Genomic DNA, 27,200 nt, shown 5'->3' with positions numbered 1-27,200 from the left:
ATTACACACAGGTCATTCCTGAACCATTCCCATCGTGGGAACATCCCACAAGACCTGCGGTCAAAATTGCTCCAATTCAAACTCTTGCCACTTTTACATTTTACACATCAACTTCAAGAACTGATCGTTCAAATGCTGCCTAATAAAATTACATCCCACCTCTTGACAGGTGCCACTGTAACGAGATAACTTAATGTTATTCACATCGTCTCACAGTGGTTTTAATATTATGGCTGATCAGGGTATAGCCATTGAGAGGATTCTGAGCATCTGTATCACTGTCTGGTTTGGGAACTGCACCGTCTTGGATCTCAAGACCCTGCAGCGTATAGTGAGGACAGCTGAGAAGATCACTGGAATCTCTCTCCTCTCTATCAGGGGCATTTACATCCACAAAGCCAACAGCATTGTGGATGACCCCACACACCCCCTCACACACACACTCTTTACCCTCCTGCCATCTGAAAAAAGGTACTGAAGCATTCGGGCCCTCACGACCAGACTGTGTAACAGTTTCTTTCCACAAGCAAACAGACTCCTTAATAACTGAACAGAACACAAACATGCACATAAACTGTATGGACTGCACAGACCTACACCAAATACACACTTCCAATATACACCCATCAAACTGTTTACATGCTGTTTTGCACACTTTTTGCTCTTTGTGCATGCTGTCTCACATTTCAGTCTTTGGCTGTTTTGCACAATACTTTACATTATCTCAGGGACCTTCTGCTATAATACTGTGTTCATTCTAGTATTTCTGCACATGCAATATTGCACACGCAATATTGTTTGAACATACAGTATTTACACTGGACGCTGCTGTTTTCGTTTATTATCTTAGGTGTATTTTTGTGTGATGTATTTTGTCCTGCACTGACTTTCTGTCTTTTTGTCTCATCTCACACTGTTTGCACCAGGTTGCACAGATGCACTTTATGTACTATATCTACGACTAACTTAATAAGTCCTTAGCTACAGTATGTCTTTGTTCTATGTAGCACCCAGTTCCTGGAGAAACTGTTTAACTGTGGTCACTGTGTACTGCAACATCTATAGGAGAAATGGTTATGGACGTGGTTAGACGACGTGGTTATGGTTAAAATGACAATAAAATCTTTTTGACTTGACTTAAGCCTCTGTGTGTGTGTGTGTGTGTGTGTGTGTGTGTGTGTGTGTGTGTGTGTGTGTGTGTGTGTGTGTGTGTGTGCGCGCGCGTCCCATCTAAAGTGTCTTCCCACCTCACACTCACAGATTTATATTTAAACGAATAAATATTATTATATACAGTAATATATTAATATGCGGGCACATATGCCTCACACCTCCAGGGTTGGGGGTTCGATTCCCGCCTCCGCCTTGTGTGTGTGTGGAGTTTGCATGTTCTCCCCGTGCCTCGGGGGTTTCCTCCGGGTACTCCGGTTTCCTCCCCCGGTCCAAAGACATGCATGGTAGGTTGATTGGCATCTCTGGAAAATTGTTCGTAGTGTGTGAGTGAATGAGAGTGTGTGTGCCCTGCGATGGGTTGGCACTCCGTCCAGGGTGTATCCTGCCTCGATGCCCGATGACGCCTGAGATAGGCACAGGCTCTCCGTGACCCAAGAAGTTCGGATAAGAGGTAGTGAATGAATGAATGAATGAATGAATGGATGAATATATTATTATATTTATATATAAATTAATATTTAGTATCCGGGGAGCTTTATTTTGAAACATTTGTTAGACTTTTATTCTGAATTTTTTTCAGACCCAACGGTCTTTCCCGAAAGTGTCTAATAAAATGGTCGAATCACAAACCGGTCTTTACCTCCTATAGAAGTGCACTACATAGTAAACGACATAGCATCTTCTGTAACCTTATCTAGTGCAGAATTTACCCCTTAGGAAGTCTTTTGGAACACAGCCTTTGACATTAGCAGCTGTTAAAGCAAGTCTTCTTTAAAACAACCGACGTCTGAGAATCAATTATAAGCATTTGACTGTCAGGTATCAACATTTTATAATAATTTCAGCTCAGGATGTGGAATTTAATAAAATCTTTAAATTGTCCCCTTGCTAGCTTGCTAACTTCATGTAGTTTTGGTAGCACGCGCTATAACTACTACTATAACTGTAGTGAGGTACATTATAAACACACCTCAAGTTAATGTGTCTTTTAAAGTATAAATACTTTAAACGTGTTTATGTGTTTATTAGTTTAACGGAACTTTTTTCTTTACTTTCAGCTAGTTTCATATCCCGTGCTACAAGTGTTTCGCAACCACACACACACACACACACACACACACACACACACACACACACACACACACACACACACACACACACACACAGCTATGAGCTTTTTCGGCTTTGGCCAAAGCGCAGACATCGACATAGTGTTAAGCGACGCTGAGACGAGGAAAAAAGCCGAGCACAAGAGTGAAGATGGCAAAAGGGAGAAATATTTCCTTTTCCTTGACGGTGAAACGGTGAGCGGTAAAGTCAACATCACACTGAAAAACCCAGGGAGGAAACTTGAGCATTATGGCATCAAGATCGAATTCTTCGGACAGATCGGTGAGAGATCTACATACATTCATTCCACGCATTTATCCTGGATCAGTATTCTGAGTGTGTGTGTGTGTGTGTGTGTGTGTGTTTAGAGTTGTATTATGACAGAGGGAACCACCATGACTTTGTTTCCCTGGTTAAGGATCTCGCGCGACCAGGAGAACTTTCCAACTCCCAGTCTTTCGACTTCGAGTTTTCTCATGTGGAGAAACCATACGAGTCATACACCGGCCAGAATGTGAAGCTAAGGTGATTGATACACACACACACACACACACACACACACACACACACACACACACACACACACACACACACACACACACACACACACACAGACACACACACACACAACCATACACATACACAGGCCAGAACGTGAAGCTAAGGTGAGTGACACACACACACACACACACACACACACACACACACACACACACACACACACACACACACCCATACACAGGCCAGAACGTGAAGGTGAGTGAGTGACATGGGCGTAAATTTCATTTAACAGTAGGGGGGGCAATAAATATAAAATTTCTCATGAGCAATTTTTGAAGGGGTTAGTTACAGTGCACTATGTAACAAGCTATTGTAAACAAGCTAACGTTAACTAAGTTAAATCGCTAATATAGCAGATTCATGGAAAATTACATCGGTAATCAGCATTTTTGCCGCAACAAATTTATGAATGAGTCTGCATCAACTAAATTAAAGAGAATCGCTTTATTTAAAGTGAGTAAAATCCCCTACTTAATGGAGTTGAACATTAACTGAGCCGCAGCCACACACCTGACTCGTGTGTGCAGAGTAGGTGAGATGAACTGGGAAAGCAGGCAGTGGGTCAAACCACTGTGAGGAAGCGGAGGGGGAACTCAACTGTTTCTAAATGCATTTTTGCGTTTGGTTTTTTTCTACTTACACAATTATTTAGGTATACATACATATATTTTTCACAATAGAGAGTGCGATATTTTTTAAATAAATTTTTTTTCTCAATCCTCGGATGGGGGTCGTCCCCTCCGTCCCGTCCCCCGGGATTTACGCCCATGGTGACAGATATACACATAGACACACACACTCTTTCTCTCTCTCACACACACATACACATACTCACACACACAGTAATAATGTTTATCTGTGGTTGACAATGTGCTTGCATTCCATATCAGCTTTGTTGCTGCTAAAGGTAAACATTCTGGAGGGATATTTGGTCTGTATATAATATTGAACGGTGGTACTCTGCATCATATCAGGTGAGATGAAGGAAAAGCAGTGTGTAATCTTTGGCAGGACCATATGCTCTCTACTGTCTTTACTCTCGTTGGTTGTTGCTGCACCGAGTCAACTGCTTTTAACTTTGTTGCGTCACTGGACATGCCTACATCTGGTCACCAGTAGACTCTGTCGCTCACATCATCAGCTCTCACCGAAACACTAAGCGTCCCTAGTGCCTTTGCCGCTGTGTGTCGCTGTACAGTATGTGTGAATGCAGCATTACCTGCCATTATGGTGCTCCACCCACTGATAAATGCTGCCACAGTAGTTGGTTATTGGGGACATTAGTGATTGGTTATTAGGGACATTAGTGTTTGGTTATTGGGGACAGTGGTGATTAGTGATTGGTCATCTGTGACATTAGTAGTCACTGATTTGTTATTGGGAACAGTGTTGTTCAGTGATTTTTTTTTTTATTGGGGCATTAGTGATTGGTAATCGAAACATTGCTGATCAGTGATTGGTCATTGGGAACATTGTTGATCAGTGATTGGTCATTGGGAACATTGTTGATCAGTGATTGGTCATTAGGGACATTAGTGATTGGTCATTAGTGATTGGTCATTAGGGACATCAGTGATTTGGTCATTAGGGACATTAGTGATCAGTGATTTGGTCATTAGGGGCAGTGTTGATCAGAGATTGTTGGGCACAGTACAGTACAGAATGCACCACTAATCCTGCTCCATCTGTAAGGTGCAGTGAATACGTATGCACTATTGTACGTCATACCGAGTAGTGTGTTCACACTGAGTATTCCAACGAGAGGATGAGCACTTCAATGCACTCAGCACTCACAGCTTTGATTACATAGGTGAAGGGCGGAAGAGCTACCAGGCACTGACGCTGGATAAGAAAATTCTTTTCAAATGGCTGACAGCAGTCTGGTGGACAAGACATTTTACAAATGCCTCTTAAATTATCCCACATTGTGCGATTTATTTCTCACTCTTTTAAAAATTCACTGTAAAGTGAGATTTCTTGTATTAGGATACTTTTATGTCTGATCTTCCCCCATGAGGATTTGTTTTTATTGCAGCATTACAGTTTGGTCTCTGTCACCTGTAGGTACTTACTTCGTGCGACGATAAGCCGCAGAATGACCAACATCACCAAGGAAATGGAAATCGTAGTGCACACGCTGTGCACATACCCCGAGTTAAACTCCTCTATCAAGATGGAGGTTGGCATTGAAGACTGTCTGCATATTGAGTTTGAGTACAACAAATCCAAGTAAGTACCACAATGAACTATTTCATATTACACTATATCAGACTTGCAATGTACTTCCAGCAGGTTCTAGCTGATGATCAGGGTGTTTAGAAAGCTACTTTTGTTTGTTGCATATAGATATCACTTAAAAGATGTGATTGTGGGGAAAATCTACTTCCTTCTTGTGAGGATAAAAATAAAGCACATGGAGATTGATATAATAAAGCGAGAGACGACGGGTACGGGACCAAGCGTCTATCATGAAAATGAAACCATTGCCAAATACGAGATTATGGACGGAGCACCAGTGAGAGGTAAAGCAAACACATTCAAACCATATAGTCAGTATTACTTTTAGAAAATCATACTACGAGACGTGGCCTGGGAAAGTGGTTCATCTACTGAAAATGTTCCGCTGAACCAAAAATTCTCTTTTCAATAAATGTCAGTCACCAGTTCCAGCATTTTAAATACTTTATCAATTTTTTTTAAATTAATCAGTCCCTCTGAAATTTTACTGCAAAATCCCAATATTTGGAGAAGCTTGCACACACACCAACATCCAGGACTAAAATTTAACATAAGAGCAACTTTCAGGATTAAGACTTAACAACAGAGCGATATTAAGGACTAAGGGGGTTTTTACACTTGGTCACTTCATGCGTTTTCTGTGATCAGAGCCATCCGATGGAAAGCCCAGGTCTAAATGCCCTCCGAAACGTTTTCTAGACGGACATAAATCTGATGGTTCAAACCACTACAGGAGGTGGTCTGGGACACATTTCAGATGAAACTGGACAGGTGGAAATGAATGTGGTTGTTCAAGCCACATACTGTACATAAGCGCTATACTCCTCCCAAACGGATGTACGTCACTTGCAAGTGATCTTTCACCCAGGCGCCTCGTTGGGTCTTAAAATGCACTGCTGCCATCAGTGAAAATGCAGCAAACAGTAAATGCTGTTTTTTGAAGCATAACCATCGTAAGAAGTTTTTTCATCTTCTTTATGATTGCATACTGAAAACCGCACACACCAAAGTGTGTTCCATTTCAATTACCCCGGAAATGAGGTAAAATATATTTGCATTTTGGGCGGGAGTAGAAAGATCAGATTGATATCCGATTCGCCAGGATGCATTTATGTGGCCTAATGTAAATGGAACAGTTTTAACAAATCAGATAGCTATAGGATCAGAGAAAACACATGAACTGGCCAGGTGTAAAAAGGCCCTAAGACTTAACAGTTAAAGACCTGTGCACATTTCACATAATAATACCATGAGAAATAAAGAATAAATGTACAGATACATAACTCTCCAAGTTATTTACAGACTGAGATTGAGATTTCTCTACAGATGAACTATTATATATTACACGATTGCAGTTTAAGAACAAAGATGTACAGTGGTCATAATTAAAGTCATAAAGTGGCAGTGCGTGTGTAGGACTGTGGAGTAACACTATAAACGTTTGTTGTGCAATAAGCAGTGCAGTAGTCGAGCATGCAAATTCAGTAGTTATGACACATAAAGGAAGCTACTAAAAAATGACCATTTCAGCTATTTTCAGCTTGTCTGTGCTGCTTACACTGAAAATCCAGATACATCCTGTTAACATTCAACCACTTTAATTATTTTTAGATATCACGCTAATAGGGCTGGGCGATAAAACGATCATGACCTAGGGAGTGACACGCTAACAGCCAGTCATGTAACAGTATCAAGATTGCTTGCGCCATATCGTTGTCTCGTGCCGGTCTGCTGGATTCCTCTTCAGTAACCGGCGACTGATAAGCAGAAAATGAGCCGCAGCGAGCGAGGAAATTGTAAATAAAAGAGGAAGTCAGTTTGGGCACCAGGGCAGCTTTAGACCCAGACAGTGTCAAAAATCTGGTGTTCCTAGCACAAAACCTGGACTGAAAATATACTTGAATAACTTGGAGTTACTTTTTCCTATTTCTGCAGGTTTTATATTTCAAACAATGTTACTGTAGTGTATCAGGTTCGTTTTTTATTTTACAGATGTATCTCAGTCTACCTCAGTTTTATTTCTGTTTACAAAACACTGCACATATTTTAAAACACTTTATTCACCAGAAGGTGAACAGCTAGTGAACCTCCTCGCACTACACTTGCACTAAATTCTCAGGTTTCTCTATGTTTATATTGAACACATTGCACTATTTTATTACACTTTATTAAGCATTTCTTACATTTTCTTTCATTTTGCACCTTAAATATAAGAGATAATTGTTAAGTTTTCATTGTGACTTTATACCTATGTTTACATTTTAATTATTTGGGTTTTCCTGGTTGTTGACATTTCTGTCTTAATAACTGAGGGGATTATGATCAGAGGAAGGTTAAGCTTAAAATAAAAATATTTAAATGTAATATATTTTTCTCCTGTTCCTTACATTCATATCGACCGATATGAAACACTGATATCGTGATACAGTTTTCAGCCATATCGCCCAGCCCTACATCCTATTAACATTCAACCACTTTAATCATTTTTAGATATCACACTAATGAGAATCTCAGACAGACAAACTAAAATCGTATAACTGTAATATAAAAAGCATGTCTTTCCCAGACTGACACACACACACGTTTAAATAACTTCTACCCCTCTTACGCATTGTTTACCCTTTACTATTAGGCGAATCGATCCCCATCCGGTTATTTCTCGCTGGCTACGAGCTGACTCCCACCATGAAAGACATCAATAAGAAGTACTCTGTCCGATATTATCTGAACCTGGTCCTTATAGACGAGGAGGAGAGACGCTACTTCAAACAGCAGGTGCGGTATCCTTCATGAAATCCTACAGATTGTATAACAGTGCAAAGAAAAAAAGTATAATCTATTATTTTCCTTTGTGAAGGAAATCACACTGTGGAGAAAAGGAGACATCGTCAAGAGGAGTATGTCCCAACAGGCCACCATAGCATCTCAGAGGTTTGAAGGATCGAAAGCTGGCAGTGCTGTGGTTAATGACAATGTTCAGTGAAATGCTAGTGGTTTATATTTTTAAAAAAAAAAAAACGTTCCTGAGGGCTCAGCAGCACAGGAGTTCGGGATCGACGGGAAAGCAGATCATTCCCAAATATCATCCAGGTGTTCAATTTTTAGACCTGTACATGTCGATTGGTGAGATTTCCATCCAAACCTGTCGATTATAAATAAGTAGCTATCCAACAAAAGCTTTCTACTTAAAAATATCCGATTTTTTTTGCATCATTCAAAAACATTCCTTTATCTTTCCGATCAAATCAATACTAATTATTTTAACGTCGTGTTTATTCTGGTAAATGAGCCTCAATTAAACACTGGGAGAATTTTTTGTGTTGTTGTTGTCAGAGGTTGCTCTATTTACAGTTAGCTTCTCCGTAATCCATTTGCACACAATATTATTCTGTATTCTTGGAATCAGGGAAGAGGCAGTGCAGAAACGCTACAGACGTTCATGCTGCGTTTAGCTAAAACTCCGAACTCGAGACTAAGGAATACCAAAGAAAATGGGAAACATGGGTCGGTCTCCTGAACCCTAACAAAGTAGATAAGTTGTACTTTGTGTGTAGTACAACCCAACTACTTTATTAGTAGCAGCTAACCTGCTACTAATAAATAACATGCACAGAGGTCAGAAATGTTCCACCTTCCTGTTAAATCATACGCAGCATCGACAACTCATAAGATCAAATGTTTTTGAATATATATTTTCTTATGGATTTTTTCCTCTTTTAAATTTCTACTACTTCTGTGTACCTGTATGTGCTAAAAGTATGTATGTAGTCCAAAAGTATTAGACATGGACACTCCATATAGGTGTTTAGGAACAATGGGGAAAATATGGGTCATATTTCTGATGGGTGCTTTTTATTTCTGATGAACTCTTTATTTCTCGATCTTGCCATTTAGCGTCGCTCAGGTCAAGCAATCTTCCATGTTTTGTGATGGTGGAAAGCACTCTTGCACAATGAGCCATACTGTGAATAAACTTTGCTATCTTTGGGTCAAATTATTTGTCCAAAAATAAAAACAAAGTGGGGTAGCAGAACATAGTTGGAAGTTTAATGGATTGGAAATGATTTTTGGTTTGCAACAAAAGCTACAAAAGTTTACCAGCTTTTCTCTGTACAGGGTAACAGCTAATAAACCATAAGCATTAATCTTGGTGGTCAGTATGGACTTCAAGAACATTTGTGAAGATCCAAGATATAACCTCTAAGGGTTTTTATCCTCACAGGGGGTTTGTATCCTCCAAACTCGAGATAAAGTCAAATTCCTCTGAAAAGAAAAAACAAGTCAGGATCATGTGTGAATAACTGTAAACCATCACTGTAATTATCACCAAATAAAACTTCTAAGAATGCCTTATATAAATAAATATTTTGGACATGTTCTGTAATTTTATATAAGTGTACACAGCAGTGAACACACACACACCATGAACACAAACCCGGAACAGTGGGCAGCCATTTATGCTGCGGCACCCGGGGAGCAGTTTGGGGGTGTGTGGGGGAGTGTGTGTTTCACTGCCTTGCTAAAGGGCACCTCAGTCGTGGCTGGGAACCTGAGACTCGAACTCACAACCTTAGGGTTGAGAGTCAGACTCTCTAACCATTAGGCCACGACTTCCCCACCTTCCGACTGTCACATGACAGTGGAACAGGTTGTGTGTGTGTGTGTGTGTGTGTGTGTGTGTGTGTGTGTGTGTTAGAGAGAAAGTGGGAGGGACCTGTGGTTAAAGGCTGCACTGAAAGCCGAGCTTTGGTGAACAGGGCTATGTTACTCAGTGCTCCTCCATCACTCTTGTGCTTCAGGTGATATTTCTTCAGCTCAGTCAGTGGAATGAAGCGCTTGGTCATCCTCTCAAATTGGACATCCACCTACACAAACATCGATCAACAGAAAATCCTATTACTCTTCAGCGAAAAACACAACAGCTGCCTGTGTTAATGTTTATACCATGACGTTGTTCAATACTCTATTCTGATTGATTGGGTAGTGATTCATTCATATTCGTGTGCTTCATGTGGTAAAATGGCGAGAAGGTCTGATTTGTTTATTTGCCAAAGGTTTTCAGCTCTTTGTTACAAGCTGTAACTGCGGTTTCTAAGAAGTCTATAGATGGTTTTATGGCTTCTCTGGTAACATGACCATCGAGAGAGAAAAAGTATAAATAAATTGTTGTTGCCAAAGTTGTTGCCAAATTGGTGTTTAAGAGGACTTCAGGAAAATGATGCTATTGGAAATTATTAAAATACCAGGAAAGCTTGTTTCCCAGATAAAGTAAATCTTGGACCTTACCATACTCCACTTAGGGTTCTCGGCTTTGCTGGATGGATCATAATGCACGTCTTTCTTGTCGAACTGCGTATGGTCAACATAAGCCTCCTTCACAATCTGGAATGTCAATGCTGCATCTTTAAAAGAAATATCAACGTGTTTAATTTCAGTTACACCGAGTCTGCATTGTCATACTCACCTTTATGATACCCGCTATTCCCGGCTCTTTACAGTTGCTGTGGTAAAAGAAAGCCTGCTGACCCACTTTCATATCTCGCATGAAGTTACGAGCCTGAAAGACCCCAGCACAGAAATTACAGATCGTCTGAACCCAGATTCAACTCAAAGATACACAACAGAAGGAGCTTGTTCCAAAAAAGGCTTACATATCATAAAGTAATATGTTTAGAACTCTAATGGTACAACATAGGAGCGGCAGCTGGACATCAAGGGCCATCGGTGAACAAAAGGTTTACGTGACTATGATTTCATTTAAAACAATAGTATTACCTGCCCATTTTGGTGATACCACCTGTAATAATCCCAAGCAAATGTACACATGACCATGATTACCATTTTAAAGACATCTGCAATGGCATCACCCAGCCATTGGTTGATCAAACACGAAGAACTTCACTTATTTTGTCACTGCTACACTGGAATAAAATACTTTATTAAGATCTTCACCCTCATCAATTTAGTTTCTTACAACACCCATGTGGACCATCACACATATATGTGCTCCTTAGCCAAACTGTTACCACAAAAGCTTTTGTATACTGTAGCTTTACGATTTCCATTACCTGGAAGGAAGATGCCCGAGCCTGTTCCAGCATGACAATACCCCTGTGCACAAAGCAAGCTCCACAAAGTAATGCTTTGACAGGTTTGGAGCGTAAGATCTCAAGTGTCCTGTACAGAGCCCTGAGTTGTTTACCTCCATTGGAGGAGGATCTCTTGAACATAAATCCACACAGACATGCTCTAAGATCTAGTGGAAAGCCTTCCCAGAAACGTGAAGGCTATCATACCACAAAAGGGAGACAAAATCCAAACTGGGATGTTTAAAGTGCACCTATAGGTGTGATAGTCAGGTGTCCACAAACGTTTGGCCAGGTGTGGTAAATACTTCATTTGAATCCCAAGTGAACACCTTTTGATCAGCTGCAAAGCCCATCACAGCTTTATATTATATTGATGCACCTGTTCTATGTCGCTTATATATCAACTTTATAGGACCTGACACCGGAACCTGCACAGCAGTTGCTCCAGAAATAGTGACATGGGCATGTTTATTTAGTATATATGGAAGAACTCCAGCGTCAAAGCTTTGTAACAGAGCTCCGGACAGGTATTTCTTGTTTTTTAGTCACATGAGTGGTTGTACTTTTTTGCCTAGTTAATCAAAATAGAAAGAGAAAGTAGCTGGTGAGGACACTTTATAACAAACTTGCAGACTTTAGAACTTGTTTTGCAGGGTTTAAAACATCAGATCTAGCTAAAAATGGATAAAAATAAAAGTACAATGTTATTTTCCAGTCAATAGAAAACTTGACAAATTGCTGTTATTAGATGAATGAAACACTTCCAGACTTAGCTGATTATTTTCCTATCACAGCATGTACTGTCGTTATGGGTTATATAAACAGGAAGGGAAGATGACAATGCATGATTAAGGCAGATTAAAGGTGGTTTAAACTGATCAGAGGTCAGAGAGTTTTGTGTTTCAAGGTAATGAGTGGCATTTCATCTCATCACTTTTACCTGATAATTCCTCACTCCGTCCCAGCAGCCTCTTTGATCAGGGAGAGCTTTCAGGTCCTCAATTCCAAACTGCAAACATTCATTAAAGAAAATTGAAAAATAAAGAAAAATATTACTTTGGTTAAACAGAGGATGAGATGGATGCAGATGAACAGAAAGCAGGACCTTTATGTTTACCTTCACATCCACTCCATTCTCTATCCGGCTCTCAGGTTCAGACTTCATCAGCCAGTGGGTGTAAGCGGCTTTCACTGACTCTTTTGCGGATGCTGCTTTCTTTCTTTTACCACCTCTGACACCATCCTCAGCATCAGATGAATCTTCGAGGGCTTTACCTGCATTATCAATTACAGTGTTTACATCTGTAGCCACAAACATACTGTATAATAGAATTTGCTGCTTACTTTTCTTATTCACTATGGCAGCACCTCGAGACCTCTTCTTTGGTGCCATGTTTCACACGAAAAACTGCAAAATTAAAATATTAGTAAAACTAACCCTGACCTATTTATCAGTTATCACAGGCATTATAGTGAAGCCCAGGGAGCAGTTAATTCCATCATTAATGACTAAAAATAGGAATTTCACTTTAAAACATGAGTACAGATGATGTATAGCAAAATACTAAAACCATTAGCGTCCAGGATAACATTAATTTATAAGAAATGTTTCCTATAAAACTCTCAATTTTCCATTGACTTGCTGTATGCATAAATCACACTTGACGTTCTTGATGTACCCTTTATGATCGACTGAAACAGAACTACAGTACAGATGAACAACATTACCCATGATTTTTCACCTACATGATCAGGTTGCCAGATACGCGATATCGGTGGATTTATATCTATATTTTCGGTAGAAGTACAGTAATTACAATCAATGATTAAATGCTTGTTTTTTTTTTTTTACTATTATTCCGTTGAGAATTATTCCCGAATGGTTATCTACCCGACATCACAGGGTGTTAAATCAAAAAAAAAAAGTTTTATATAATACATGAGCTTATTATTATGATAATCACTGCACCTGTTAGTGGCTTTAAATATAACGGATGGTCGTTTTGTATTTTAATAAAAAAAAAAAACAATACATTGTAAGGGATTATTAGTAAAAAAAAATCAATGAAGTATATGTTTTCTTACCTATTTGTAAAGTATTTATATTAAGTATTTATCTCATAATAGTTATTTATTTATAGTGTAAACGAATCTGTACGTTTTTAGTATCGGTATAGTGCCTACTTTTAGAAAGGAACTGTGTACAATAGTCTTGCTGCTCGTTTTAGCGCGGATCTGGCAACCCTGGGTTGTGACCCTGACTCTGTGAATCAAAATGGCGGCGGCTGCGTCTCTGTGGCGGCTGGTACGTTCTGCCTCATGTAGCATTAACAGAAGTAGAAGTTTAATATGTAACAGTGTACAGAAACGAGGAATTGCAGCCTGCATCGATCGTAAGTAAAACTCTGATGATGCACTTTATATCTGCGTGTCTTTGCGAGCGGCTGTTCACCTTCATACCTGCATGTGACGTGAGCTTGACAAAAAAAGTGCAGAGGAAGAATTACGTCATCAGACACGCCTATCTGTTTCAACCAATCAGCGTTCTGATTTTTTCAGGCGACCGCATGTTATGTCTGGGCGCGTCAACGCTTTACTACTTTTACTTTATTTAACGTGCATTAAAAAGATGACCACAAAATCAGAGCTTTGTAAATAATATTTGTTAAGAAATCAAAATAAAGAATGCTGTGGAATTGGAGAAATAAGACATTTTGGGATGTGAGAGAGTAGTTGCATTTAAGGTGGAAAAAATAATGGTCTGAAGTAAACAATGACTCAAAGTTTACATGGAGTTCCCAAAAACATTCAGACTTTTTAATAACTGAATTGTACTGAACTGTACTGAGCACAACACACACACGCGCACACACACACACACACACATCCACACATCAACTGTATGGATAGGGATGTGGTACCCTAGTTGTTATGGTGTTGGACTGCTGACCGGAAGGTCATGAGTTTGAATCCCAGGTCCATCAAGCTGCCACTGCTGGGCCCCTGAGAAAGGCCCTTAACCATCAATTGCTTAGTTGTATAAATTGAAATAAGTTTTAAGTCACTCTGGATAGGTGTGTCTGCTAAATGCTAGAAATGTAAATGTAATGCAATTACGCACTCTTCCAATATACATCCATCAAACTGTTTACATGCTGCTTTACACACTGTTTTTGCTCTTTGCACATGCTGTCTCACATTTCAGTCGATTGCTGTTTTACACAATACTTTACAATATCTCAGGTAATTGCCGCTATACTAATGTGTTCATTCCAGTATTTTTGCACATGCAATATTGATTAAACATACAGTATTTACTGTATGCGTCTGTTTATTGTCTTTTGTGTAATGTCTTGTATTTTATGTCTTGTCTCACACTGTTCGCACCAGGTTGCACAGATGCACTTTATGTATCTAGGATTAACTTACAAAGTCCTTAGCTCTGTCTTTGTTTAATGTAGCTCCCTGGTCCTGGAGAAACGTTGTCTCATTTCACTGTGTACTGCTACAGCTATATATGGCTGAAATGACAATAAAAGCTTCTTGATTTGACTTTACTTGGAAAAGAATGTCGTATAATTTTGTCATTCTTTTGTCTTTATGAGTCTCAGGAAGCTTAAAAACAGCCGAAGAGGATTTATCTGGTGATATTTTTTACTCACTTAGGAGAAATTGCAAGACTCATGCTATATTAATCCAATCAAGATTACAGATGATGAAAATATGCAAATAAGAAGTAGATTAAACCAGGGTTTGGGAATGTACAGTGTGAACCATTATAAATAGCCAGGATTAATTGTTAACACTGGTAAAGTATGAGTAGTGTGAAACGTGAAATAAAATCACAGAGGATTCCTTTTTTCAGAGTTTCCAATCACCCAGATAGACTAGTTCAAATGTAAAAATATAAAAACTTTATTTTTTTATTTCTTTTATTCCACAGCAGTTTCAAAACAATTAAAGCTTTTGCCATATGATTTGCCGTACATTATCTGTTCACAGTGACTAGCTAATTCTGCATGATGATGAATGTATGATTGTTGTACTTTGTAGTATCATCCAAATATTGTATTTACTTTAGAAAATCTTGTTTAAATAATTTCTCTCTCTTGTTTTAGCTTCTGTAGGTCTCACAGATGAGCAAAAAGAATTTCAGAAAGTGGCGTTTGATTTCGCAGCCAATGAAATGGCACCACACATGGCACAATGGGACGAGAAAGTAAGAGGCTGGTTTTCAAATTGAATCTGTTTTAAAAAAAACAACAAAAAAACTAAACCACAGCTATGCGTTATGAAACCCATATCATGTGTATATATTTTTCTAAAGGAATTCTTTCCTGTGGAAACCATGAGAAAAGCAGCCCAGCTTGGCTTTGGTGGAATTTATGTGCAGCCGGATGTTGGGGGCTCGGGACTGTCTCGCCTCGACACGTCCATCATCTTTGAAGCTTTATCCACTGGTTGTGCGAGCACCACGGCTTATATCAGCATTCACAAGTCAGTATAAATGTTAAGGTTTACCAGACAACAAACAAGGCTGAGTAGATTCCACCGTAAAAGGCTTTATTTTGTCTAACCAAATTTAAGAGAAACTCACCAACATTTCCTGTTTGTCACTACCGACTATCACGAGTTCCCCGACTCGACAAATTCCACAGTGAGTACATTCATTCATTCATTCATTCATCTACCGCTTATCCGGACTAATCGGGTCACGGGGAGCCTGTACCTATCTCAGCCGTCATCGGGCATCAAGGCAAGATACACCCTGGACGGAGTGCCAACCCATCGCAGGGCACACACTCTCATTCACTCACACACTCACACACTATGGACAATTTTCCAGAGATGCCAATCAACCTACCATGCATGTCTTTGGACCGGGGAGGAAACCAGAGTACCCGGAGGAAACCCCCGAGGCACGGGGAGAACATGCGAACTCCACACACACAAGGCGGAGGCAGTGAGGACACTCATCTATAATTCCCAAGCGTCCAAGCAAATCAGAGAATAATTCCTTCAGTCTTTTTTTTTTAACAGTGAGACACAGAATAACAACAAAAAAACCCAGAAAAACGCAACCCTTGTTGGCAATCGCAGAGGTCAAACGTTACTTGTAGTTGGCCACCAGGTTTGTACACATCTCAGGAGGGATTTTTCATTAAGTCATTAAGGTTTTAACACTGACGTTGGCAACTCGAACCTTCAGCTCCCTCCACAGATTTTTTTATGGGATTAAGGTCTGGACATTGGCTGGTCCACTCCTGGACTTTAAGGTGCTTCTTCTTGAGCCACTCCTTTGCCTTGGCTGTGTGTTTTGGGTCATTACGTGACGTGACATACGTCATAAGTACAGTGACCCATACTCAGAATTTGTTCTCTGCATTTAACCCATCCAAAGTGCACACACACAGCAGTGAACACACACACCGTGAACACACACCCGGAGCAGTGGGCAGCCATTTATGCTGCGGCGCCCGGGGAGCAGTTGGGGGGTTTGGTGCCTTGCTCAAGGGCACCTCAGTCGTGGCCGGCCCGAGACTCTAACCCACAACCTTTGGGTTACGGGTTCGAGTCTCGCTCGTTGTCTTGGAATACCAATCTATGTACCATTTTCAATGCCCTTGCTGAGGGAAGGAGGTTCTCACCCAAGATTTGACAATACATGGCCCCGTCCATCATCCCTTTGATGCAGGGAAGTTGTTCTGTCCCCTTAGCAGAAAAACACATGTTTCCACCTCCAAGTTTGATGGTGGGGATGGTGTTCTTGGGGTCATAGGAAGCACTCCTCCTCCAAAACATGGCGTGTTGAGTTGATGCTCGATTCTGGCCTCAAATTACCACAAAACATTTACCCAGTTCTCCTCTGATTCATTCTTCATATTCATTGGCAAACTTTAGACGGGCTTTCTGGAGCAGGGGGACTTTGTGGTCACTGCAGGATTTCAGTCCTTCACGGCGTAGTGTGTTACCGATTGTTTTCTTAGTGACTATAGTTCCAGCTGCATTGAGATCATTGACAAGATCCTCCCGTGTAGTTCCGGGCTGATTCCTCACTGTTCTCATGATCATTGAAACGCCACATGGTGAGATCTTGCATGGAGCCCAAGACTCAGTATTTACTGCATTCTATTCAGCACCAACTGCTTCCGATTCAGTATTTACTGCATTCGATTCAGTATTTACTGCATTCGATTCAGTATTTACTGCATTCGATTCAGCACCAACTGCTTCCGATTCAGTATTTACTGCATTCGATTCAGCACCAACTGCTTCCGATTCAGTATTTACTGCATTCGATTCAGCACCAACTGCTTCCGATTCAGTATTTACTGCATTCGATTCAGCACCAACTGCTTCCGATTCAGCACCAACTGCTTCCGATTCAGTATTTACTGCATTCGATTCAGCACCAACTGCTTCCGATTCAGTATTTACTGCATTCGATTCAATATTTACTGCTTCCGATTCAGTATTTACTGCATTCGATTCAGCACCAACTGCTTCCGATTCAGTATTTACTGCATTCGATTCAGTATTTACTGCTTCCGATTCAGTATTTACTGCATTCGATTCAGCACCAACTGCTTCCGATTCAGTATTTACTGCATTCGATTCAGCACCAACTGCTTCCGATTCAGTATTTACTGCATTCGATTCAGCACCAACTGCTTCCGATTCAGTATTTACTGCATTCGATTCAGCACCAACTGCTTCCGATTCAGTATTTACTGCATTCGATTCAGTATTTACTGCTTCCGATTCAGTATTTACTGCATTCGATTCATTATTTACTGCATTCGATTCAGTATTTATTGCATTCGATTCAGCACCAACTTACTTTTTCTTTTTTACTGATGCAATAGCATGAGACAAACCATTATTTAAACTATTACATTCCGTATTTATCCAATCATGGTCGTTAACACTGCAAGTATGCAAATTCTCTAAAAATTCATATCATTTGCACCTCTGTGTTTTCCTTCTCTTTTCTTCTTTATGTCTCTGTGAGTCTCAGATAGTGTCTTTAGAGGATCTTTTTTCACTTAGGTGAAATTACAAGACATTTTTATGTTATATTTATCCAGTCATGGTTTCTGGTGCTGCAAATATGCAAGTAAGAAGACGGTTAAACCAGGGTTTTGGAATGAACAGAGTGAAAAAACTTATTATGAATTGCCAAGATTAATAGTTACCCCAGATTAAAGTATGAGCAGGGTGAAACATGATACAAGATAACCCAGGATTCTGTTTACAAGACGGCCGACTCGTGTCACCTGAATGCAGGTCTGTTGTGTGTGTTGCAGTATGTGTGCCTGGATGATCGACACCTTCGGTAATGATGCACAGAGAGAGAAGTACTGTCCTGATCTCTGCTCTATGGAGAAGTTTGCTTCTTACTGTCTGACTGAGCCTGGTAGGACACAGAGGTTTATCAATATAATAGTGTTTTGAAATGTTAAGCTCAAGCTACACTGGATGGTCTCAGTTTCTACAATGTCACCTTAGCAAATAAATACAACCTGAATATAGTCAAATGTAGCTAGATTTTTTTTTAATAAGATTACTATGAACCTAATATTATATAATTCGATTTTTAAACCTTTACTCATCGCATGCATCCAATTAAAGTTGGCATCTTTAGACATAAATCCTAAACATCTGGTTGAAAAATCTGCCAAGACTGGTGAAGCTTGAAATCAGTCCAAAAAATAGGCTTGAAATACGTTTATCAATCTCATCTTTGGTTTATTGTGATCTTATAAAAGAAAAGAAATTGGACTGTATTCAAGGTATTTCCACATGCGGGGCAACTGGAAGGGTGCAAGCTAACACACGGTTCTTCAGAGCGATATGAAGACAAACACTATACATTTTTTATTTGAGCTTCTGCTCATGCTGCAACAAAGCAACTAAAAACGTTTTTTTTGGGATATTTCTATCCAAATTTCACAGAGTTTACTCTATTTTGTGTTAGTTTATATGACTGCACTCTTTCTCGTACACAAGATCAGAGAAGCTCATGATTGGCTGGTGTTGCTGTGATTGGGCATTCACATAATTCCAGGGGTTTCGTTACCACGACGTAAAGTGGGCGTGTTTCCGGAGGTCTTGGAAAAACGCCCTCTTTCAAAAAAAAAAAAAAGAGCATACCTACGAAGGACAAAACAGCCATACAGGTAGAGTTATTTTAGAAAACAAATAAACAACCAAAAACTACGGTTATGGTTAGCGTTAGGGTTAGATTATCAAATAGGCCACGCCTACCCGATGACGCAATATCTGTTACGCTGTCCTGAAATCCCTGGAAATAAGTGCATCCCGCTGAGATTGACAGGGGTGAGAGTAATAACTCCTGCCCCACTCAGACAATGTGATGTTAGACGCAGCGATCATCTTCCAAGTGTTCATTTGTCCAAAAATATGCAGTCGTCAAATTCCTCTCAGAATATCTGCCTCGTGCTCCATGTTGTTTCATGAGCGATTGATGAATTGATGAAGACCGATGAATGAAAACACTTAGGTTGAGTTAAACCCTAGAGTGATAGAGTGGTGATATTGGAATATCAATATGACATCATGTTGTTTTTTATAGTCACTGATCTTTTTTTATTGAAAGGAAATTAGTTTGCACGTGTCTATCAATCTTCATCATAACTCATCTTTAGCATAGCATTTAACGTTTCCTGTTTTTCTTTGAGGGAGTGGAAGCGATGCAGCATCACTGATCACCAGCGCAAAGCAACAAGGAGACCATTACATCCTGAACGGCTCCAAGGTACTGAGACCTTCCGAAGGTCAACATACTGTAAAGAGTAATGATGAATGTGTTTATGAGTGTGTGTGTGTGTGTGTGTGTGTGTGTGTGTGATTTCCCAATCAGGCCTTCATCAGTGGTGGAGGGGATACAGATGTGTATGTAGTGATGTGTCGTACTGGAGTAAAAGGCCCCAAAGGCATCTCCTGTTTGGTGGTGGAGAAGGGAACTCCAGGACTCAGTTTTGGTAAAAAGGAGAAGAAGGTAAGCCATGATCCTCTGGAGGAATAATTAAAACAGTCTTCCTGAATTGTCCTGATAAAATTCCTGTAATATTGAGGTTTTGCTTTGCTCATCAGCTCATGTCGTGTTCTTGTGATCCTGAATGATAGTAAAGAAGAGCTGAGATGAAGCTTCACTTTTCCATATCAGTGCAGTTTGCTCCTCTTCTTCATAATATCGACGGCGTTCCAAACCAAAAGCTCTGTAATTCACTGATGCGTCTGTTTTGCGTAGTCTTTTGTTTGGGACTTTTTTTTTCTCCCAGCTAAGCAGTCCTTTCAGGATTTCGCAATTTTGTGGTTCGCATAAATGAACAGAAAATCAAGCAAAAGCTACATGAGCACAACTGTCACAGAATGTAATGACCTTTGTGTCTTCACTGGTAGGAGATTACAAGAAGAATCCTGGGCTTGCATTTTCATCAATTCTGTAGTCTTCCGCAATAAAGTACAAAAAAGCCACAAAATCAATTTGTTTAGTTGCAACTAGAGGTCTTCGCGGGACCACTTGGATCCGAAAACCCGAGGTCCGACCGAGACCCGAGAGGGTTATGGTCTAAAAGTTTCACGTGTGCCTCGGACACGGGTCGGGTCTAATAATAGCGCCATCGGGTCTCGGGTAATTTAAAATGAATGTGTTTTTACCGAACGGACCCGAGAAGAACCGAATTACTGTACCTCGTGTGTGTGCATCGACTCGAGTCATTTTCCAACCTCTCCTCTGTTTGCCAAGACCGCCTGTGACATCCTGTTGCTGGCGGTAAGCTAATTTACATTGAAACAGACCTGTCAATCAATTTTGAATCCACGCTGTAGCAGTTACTTTTCTTTCTGACTGGTGCGTGCAGGGCTGCATCGGTGTGTGCAACATTCGGGTCCAGTTGCGTTAAAAAAATAGCCGTCGGGTCAGACTCAGGTCTGATTTTTCGGGTTTTGTCTCGGGTCTTTCTTAAAAAAATATGCACATCGGGTTCGGGTAAAAACTGATTCGGGTCACTTCGGGTCGGGTACATTTCCTTAGACCCGAGAAGACCTCTAGTTGCAACCGTAGAAAAAAAATAACTCAGCTAGAGGGCAATAATATGATGTTCAAGGTCCGTCCCAAATCACATACAGGTACATATACACTATCCTACACCATTTTGTATAAATGTTGTGAGTCGAGCGTTCACACCGAAAATCCCAACAACTGGAAGTGCACATTAAGAACCTGATGCACTTCAATTCAACCGCAAAACTGAACTGTGGAACAATTCAAACTCTCGCAGCTTTGCTTACGTAGAGGAAGAGACGTGGGGTGGGGGGGCTACCAGGAGCTGACTCTGGATGAGAAAACAAGATGGCTGACAGAATTATAGGGGACACGACATCTTACAAACGTCTTTTAAATGAGCTCATGTTGTGTGTTTTATTTAACAAATTCACTGTATTTTGCTAAAGCTACCGAGTCATCGAGTAAGAAACGGCTTGTACTTTCAGTTAGTAAAAAGTTAGTGTTCCGTTTAAGGCAAAACTATTTTTCTAAAACTCATACACTTGGAGGTTTAGAGTACATAGTGTAAGTGCGGTGTACATAAGAGAGTATGTCATTTGGGACACAGCTTCAGTCCAGCTGTTTGTGTTGCGCAGGTTGGTTGGAACTCGCAGCCCACAAGAGCAGTGATCTTTGAAGACTGTGCGGTTCCCGTGGCTAATCGTCTGGGAACAGAGGGACAGGGTTTCAACATCGCCATGCACGGCCTCAACGGAGGCCGAATTAATATCGGTGAGCTAGCTGACGATGAGCAGTGACACGTGTCCGCTGAGCTGGACGCTGAGTCACTCTCCTCAAACCGTTAGGCTGATTTTCTCAAGATTTGTGACCATCTTTGCCATCTGTAGGCATTTGGGAACATGCTGATGTTTGTTAAATCTTGAGATAACTTAAATATTTCTAAACACATGCAATTCATACAAGTTTAGGATTTAGTCCTGAAATATCAAAACTGATGTTATAAGAACCTTCATGAAAACGAGCACCAAAGATATTGATATTTGATGTTTGTATTATCTTATATTTGTTCATCCTAATTTTTGTTGTTGGTCAAAAGGCAAATATGGCATTGCTTTAAAATAAGTCCATCCTTAAAAATATTTTGGTTTGCAGTAATAGTAAAAAAAAAAAAAGTGTCGGTAGGTAGGTCTATATATATTTTTTTTTCAAGTTTCAATGTAAAAAAAAAAAAAGTACAATTTTGGTGATGGTGATTACGTAGGTATGACTTTAAACAAATCAGCATATCGTGACGTCACTGACTGAGTCTTCAACCCGTGCCTTCGGGCGCATCATTGCAAACCTTATTTTGATGCTGGGCCACAGCTTTTCCAGAACTTTCATGTGTTTAGATGTGTTATGGTGCCCGAACCCGTATGACTTTGAACGGTGACCGCGAAAAATTTTATTTACTGCAGCTGCAGCGCGAACCATACGCACAGGCCATAGTGTGACATCCGGTAACCAATAGTGTAAACATAGATGACGTCACGGGTTTTTATTTAAAAGAAAGAACGTAGCCTTCGTTTGTATGTAGGGCTAGGCAATTCATATATTTACAATACTTCCTAAAATATAATTATTATTGTATTGCTTTTGTATTAGTTGTTTGAAGAGTAAAAAAAAAATTGGTCGGTCTTAACGCAAATTTACAACCGGCAAAAAGTCGAGTCGGTCCTAAATTGTGAACATTGTTTAACATCCTAAATTGCAGGGTCGGTGGGGTTACGGCAAACAAGGATTGCCTAAGGGAAAATTATTTACAATTCTAATTGGCATGTGTGAGGGTTTGTTTTTAAATCAGCTGTGTAAAGTGTAGTGCTTTTTACTCAAAGAGTACAAATAATACTGGTGCTTAAGTATATATAAAAATGCTGCATATGTTTGTAGTGCTTCTATTTTCTGTAGTACTTGTCCTTCACAGAGTTGCCGGGAGCCTAGAGTGTAATCCAGGGGATTTGGTGAACAAGGTGGGGAATATGCTGGAGGAGGTGCCAGTGCATCATAGTGCATTATAGTGCATCATAGTGCACAATAACACATTCTCACACACTCATTCATACACTTTGGACAATTTACAAATACCAGTCTGCCTCCAACATGTCTTTAGCTAAACTGGAGTACCTGGAGGAAACCTCTGAAGCACAGGGAAAACATGCGAAGTCCCAATCTTTGCCTCAGCCAATCACTGGGTTTAACTTGTGCTCACTCCACAGCTTCCTGCTCCCTCGGAGCTGCTCACGCGTCTGTCCTGCTCGCCCGAGACCACATACGTGTTCGCAAACAGTTTGGAGAACCTCTTGCAAACAGTCAGGTGAAGAGTCTGTGTGTGATTTACATTCCCATCGTTTCGTTCTGCTGTTCAAACAGCTGTGCCGTGTAGTTGATCCATGTACTGCTAATTAATATCTTTTGGGTTTTGTTCTGAATTCAGTTCCTGCAGTTTAAGCTGGCTGAAATGGCCACCAAGCTGGTAGCGTCTCGGTTGCTTGTGCGTCAAGCTGCCGTCGCTCTGCAGGAGAAGAGACCAGATGCTGTGACACTCTGCTCCATGGCAAAACTTTTCGCCACTGATGAATGCTTTGTGGTGAGTGCAGCCACATGAGCACTCGCGTGGTGTATGTGAAATAAAGTACGGTGACCCATACTCAGAATTTGTTCTCTGCATTTAACCCATCCAAAGTGCACACACACAGCAGTGAACACACACACCGTGAACACACACCAGGAGCAGTGGGCAGCCATTTATGGGTTGGGAGGGTTTGGTGCCTTCCTCAAGACTCGAACCCACAACCTTAGGGTTAGGAGTCAAACTCTCTAACCATTAGGCCACAACTTCTTTTAGTGGATATGCACCATCAAGAGGATTCTTAAAAACCTTAAAATGGCCTTTGTGTGCATATTTTAGATATATTGCTTATATTCCCATGGTGCGGTGGTCTGGAAAACCCATCGGATGTGGCTGAATTGTAGAAAAGAGCCAAAATGATGAGTTGTGACCCATACATACTGTAACGTACACTTAAATACTGTGTTACACTTTCAAGGAACACAGAAGGTACGAATCAGGATCAGTGTCCTGGCATGTAGGTGGTGGGATAAACTTCCCCTAGATGTCCAAAAAAGCTGAGTCACTGCCGGTGTTCAAACAATGTCTTAAGAAAAAATACTTCCTTTAGTATTTAAAGTAGCACAGAGTATTTAGATCAATGATATTCTTTGTCTGTGTCCTACTGAATCTGCTAAATATAAAGTGAACGTCTCAAAAATAAATAAATATATCAAATATTTTACTAAAATGCTATAGAAGTGAATGTTTTCTCTGCACCTAGGCTTTCTGAAAAGATCTCGAGGTGAGCAATGAGCTGGATCTTCGAAGCTTTAGAAATATATTTACAGTGGGGCTCGAAAGTTTGGGCACCCCAGGTAAAAATTTGTATTACTGTGCATAAAGAAGCCAAGAAAAGATGGAAAAATCTCCAAAAGGCATCAAATCACAGATTAGACATTCTTATAATATGTCAAAAAAGTTAGATTTTATTTCCATCATTTACACTTTCAAAATAACAGAAAACAAAAAAAATGGCATTTGCAAAAGTTTAGGCACCCTGTTAATATCTTGTATTGCACCTCAAACAAGAATTGAAAGACTCTTGGCTGGCTACAAAAAGCGTTTACAAGCTGTGATACTTGCAGATAAAAAGGAGGTGGTGCATGCTATAAACTCTGCAGGGTGCCCAAACTTTTGCAGACGCCGTTTTTTTGTTTTCTGTTATTTTGAAAGTATAAATGATGGAAATAAAATCGAACTGTTTTCGGACATATTATAAGAATGTCTAATCTGTAATTCGAAGCCTTTTGGAGATTTTTTTCTTGGCTTCCTTTCACTGTAGGTGAAAAGTAGAGTTTTCTCAGTCGTATGTATTATGATTATATTTGACTTTTAAATGAAATGTAAATGAAGTGATAAATGAACTGACGTTTTTAAGGAAATATAGTTTACCTGGGGCATCTCAGAAAGCAGAAATGGGTTTGATATCCATTTACTTTCACGATACCTGTATAAACATCTGTGTGGAAAAAAAAACTGTTTGTCTTTTATGAGCTTTTCTATGAATATTTCCCCCATAGTAGGTAAGGTAAATACTGAAATACTTGAGAATGTTTACAAATCCTTAAAAACCTCTTAAAGTGTCTTCTTTCATATGTGTTCTTAATCACTCATTGAGTGGACTGTAAGAAAAACAGAAAAATTCAATGATGCACAACAAAACAGACTTCTGGTAAAAACTCTAAAACCATGTGAAGACCAACACTATAAAAATCAACAATGGTATAGAATATAACACAATTCAAATCACACTACTCTAGAACAAAGTGAGTTAAGCAGATAGTATACAAAAGACAGGAACCTACTTTACCAGAACACAATATAATCAAATGTAGAGAGTTAAAGCACACGTCATGGTATATGTATGTTTTTCCACAGTAATTACATGACCACAATTTCTTCTTTTGAATTCAGATATGTAACCAGGCTCTGCAGATGCACGGTGGATATGGCTACCTCAAAGACTACGCAGTACAACAGTTTGTTCGAGATATCCGAGTGCATCAGATATTAGAAGGCAAGTCCATGACCTAAAACATCTGAGACTTTATGCTATGTTCTCACACACAGCGCCTCGCGGTGACAAAGGCGACATTGTTATGTTTTGCCGCTGTTACATCATTGGCTGGTTAGATAAATGAATTTTATATACAAACGCCAAATCTTCCTCCAGAGTGTTTTATTTTAGCTGCAAGAAAACCGATTTAGAACGCTAGGTGCACCAGACGCTGATCGATTTTGTTACTATGGAAACCACTAGTAGAAAAGCCTACTGCTGACTTCGTAGTACAGCGACTAGATAAAATCACTGTATGTGTGAAGGTAGCTTTAGCCTTGTGCAAGTAGAAATATTATAGTTCATTCTTCACATACTTCTTTGCCCTTAGAGTTTACACTGTCTTCCTATTTCTTCTAGGATCCAATGAAGTGATGAGGATGATCATTTCCAAAAATTTACTGGCCGAGTCTTGAAATCAGGACTTCAGAAGCTCATCATGGACTCTGTTACAGTAGAAGTGACTAATAGATAACCAATCATACTGTATAATGAGAGACTGTTTATAATTAGAAATATGTCTGTTGTGTATTTTTGTCGTATGTTTCATATTGAACTTGCGCTAGTACGACATGCTGTAGGTGAACAAATTACCAATTAAGAAAAATAAAGTGTTTGATTACACTCCTGTCTTGAGGTTTGTGGGTTTGTCAGGTTGTTGTTGTTTCATCATTACAGATAATGGGATGTGTGTGAGGTCAAAAGCTATTTATATTTATTTCAGTTTCTGTGATGTGTGATGGCGAGAAATAGGGATAATAAACCTTTCACACTGTGCTTCACTCATTCACACCTTTTACACTGGGTAATGAAATCTCTGCATTTTTAACCCCGTTTTTAGAAAATTCCAATCAGTCCATCCGACACCGGCAACCATGTTTCATGTGTTTGCCTACAGTATGTGACATAATGTAAGACCCTCATGATGCATCAGCTATAAAGCAGGCAGATTTAAACATACATTTTATGTTCATCTGTAAACACAAACACGCATCGTATGAAAAACTAGGCAATGTGCCTTCAGATGGAGGAATACATCCTAGACTGAACTCCAGTCCATTGCAGGGCAACACACACATACTCACACACTCACTCACAACTAATATAGCCAGTCCACCTACTGTACAGCCAGAAAAACAGGCTCAGAAATCAGACTGAGGATCCTGGACAACTTGGCAACACATATAAACAGAGACACACACACATCCCCCCTTCTTTTTTTGGGTCAGGTTGTGTTGGATGTTGGTATCTGATTGGTCACCCCGAATTTTTATTTGATAGCATTAGAAG

The 27,200-nt window shown here is 40.0% G+C and overlaps 3 protein-coding genes across 10 annotated transcripts; 2 read left to right on the top strand and 1 right to left on the bottom strand.

Annotated features, from left to right (window-relative positions):
- The first annotated feature begins 1,871 nt into the window (after nt 1-1,871).
- vps26b (VPS26, retromer complex component B) lies at nt 1,872-9,461 on the top strand. 4 transcript variants are annotated; one of them, XM_047820518.1, is made up of 8 exons: nt 1,875-1,992; nt 2,232-2,279; nt 2,326-2,565; nt 2,652-2,808; nt 4,909-5,073; nt 5,191-5,366; nt 7,715-7,857; nt 7,940-9,461. In XM_047820518.1, the coding sequence occupies exons 3-8, from the start codon at nt 2,343-2,345 to the stop codon at nt 8,063-8,065; spliced, it is 990 nt and encodes a 329-aa protein (XP_047676474.1). In that variant the 5' UTR covers nt 1,875-1,992; nt 2,232-2,279; nt 2,326-2,342; the 3' UTR covers nt 8,066-9,461. The 4 variants fall into 4 exon arrangements, with proteins under 4 accessions (XP_027029739.1, XP_047676474.1, XP_047676473.1 ...); XM_047820517.1 differs by having other exon boundaries at nt 1,877-1,992; nt 2,232-2,267; nt 2,314-2,565; XM_047820519.1 differs by having other exon boundaries at nt 1,877-1,992; nt 2,232-2,267; nt 2,310-2,565.
- Nucleotides 9,108-13,723, bottom strand: thyn1 (thymocyte nuclear protein 1). Of its 3 annotated transcripts, none has more exons than XM_027173940.2 (8): nt 13,632-13,723; nt 12,516-12,579; nt 12,289-12,446; nt 12,112-12,180; nt 10,547-10,639; nt 10,369-10,464; nt 9,797-9,947; nt 9,108-9,345 (listed from the first exon to the last, which is right to left on the bottom strand). In XM_027173940.2, exons 2-8 carry the CDS (start codon nt 12,562-12,564, stop codon nt 9,299-9,301), a joined length of 663 nt encoding a protein of 220 aa, XP_027029741.1. In that variant the 5' UTR covers nt 12,565-12,579; nt 13,632-13,723; the 3' UTR covers nt 9,108-9,298. The 3 variants fall into 3 exon arrangements, with proteins under 3 accessions (XP_027029741.1, XP_027029742.1, XP_047676476.1); XM_027173941.2 differs by lacking the exon at nt 13,632-13,723 and adding an exon at nt 13,356-13,493; XM_047820520.1 differs by lacking the exon at nt 13,632-13,723 and adding an exon at nt 13,257-13,318.
- acad8 (acyl-CoA dehydrogenase family, member 8) lies at nt 13,427-26,538 on the top strand. Of its 3 annotated transcripts, none has more exons than XR_007144347.1 (11): nt 13,427-13,564; nt 15,290-15,390; nt 15,499-15,668; nt 18,479-18,588; nt 19,874-19,950; nt 20,056-20,193; nt 21,840-21,975; nt 23,460-23,557; nt 23,678-23,830; nt 24,576-24,669; nt 25,769-25,869. XR_007144347.1 is itself a non-coding variant. In XM_027173937.2 (11 exons), the coding sequence occupies exons 1-11, from the start codon at nt 13,447-13,449 to the stop codon at nt 26,324-26,326; spliced, it is 1,260 nt and encodes a 419-aa protein (XP_027029738.1). In that variant the 5' UTR covers nt 13,427-13,446; the 3' UTR covers nt 26,327-26,538. The 3 variants fall into 3 exon arrangements, 2 of the variants coding, with proteins under 2 accessions (XP_027029738.1, XP_047676472.1); XM_027173937.2 differs by lacking the exon at nt 24,576-24,669 and adding an exon at nt 26,271-26,538 and having other exon boundaries at nt 25,769-25,871; XM_047820516.1 differs by lacking the exon at nt 24,576-24,669 and adding an exon at nt 26,271-26,538 and having other exon boundaries at nt 13,446-13,476; nt 25,769-25,871.
- Nucleotides 26,539-27,200: the final 662 nt, after the last annotated feature.

The sequence above is a fragment of the Tachysurus fulvidraco genome, chromosome 11 (genome assembly GCF_022655615.1).
Source record: "Tachysurus fulvidraco isolate hzauxx_2018 chromosome 11, HZAU_PFXX_2.0, whole genome shotgun sequence".
NCBI classification, from domain to species: domain Eukaryota; kingdom Metazoa; phylum Chordata; class Actinopteri; order Siluriformes; family Bagridae; genus Tachysurus; species Tachysurus fulvidraco.
Note: the sequence above shows the minus strand (reverse complement) of the source record. Positions and strands in the feature narration are given on the sequence as shown.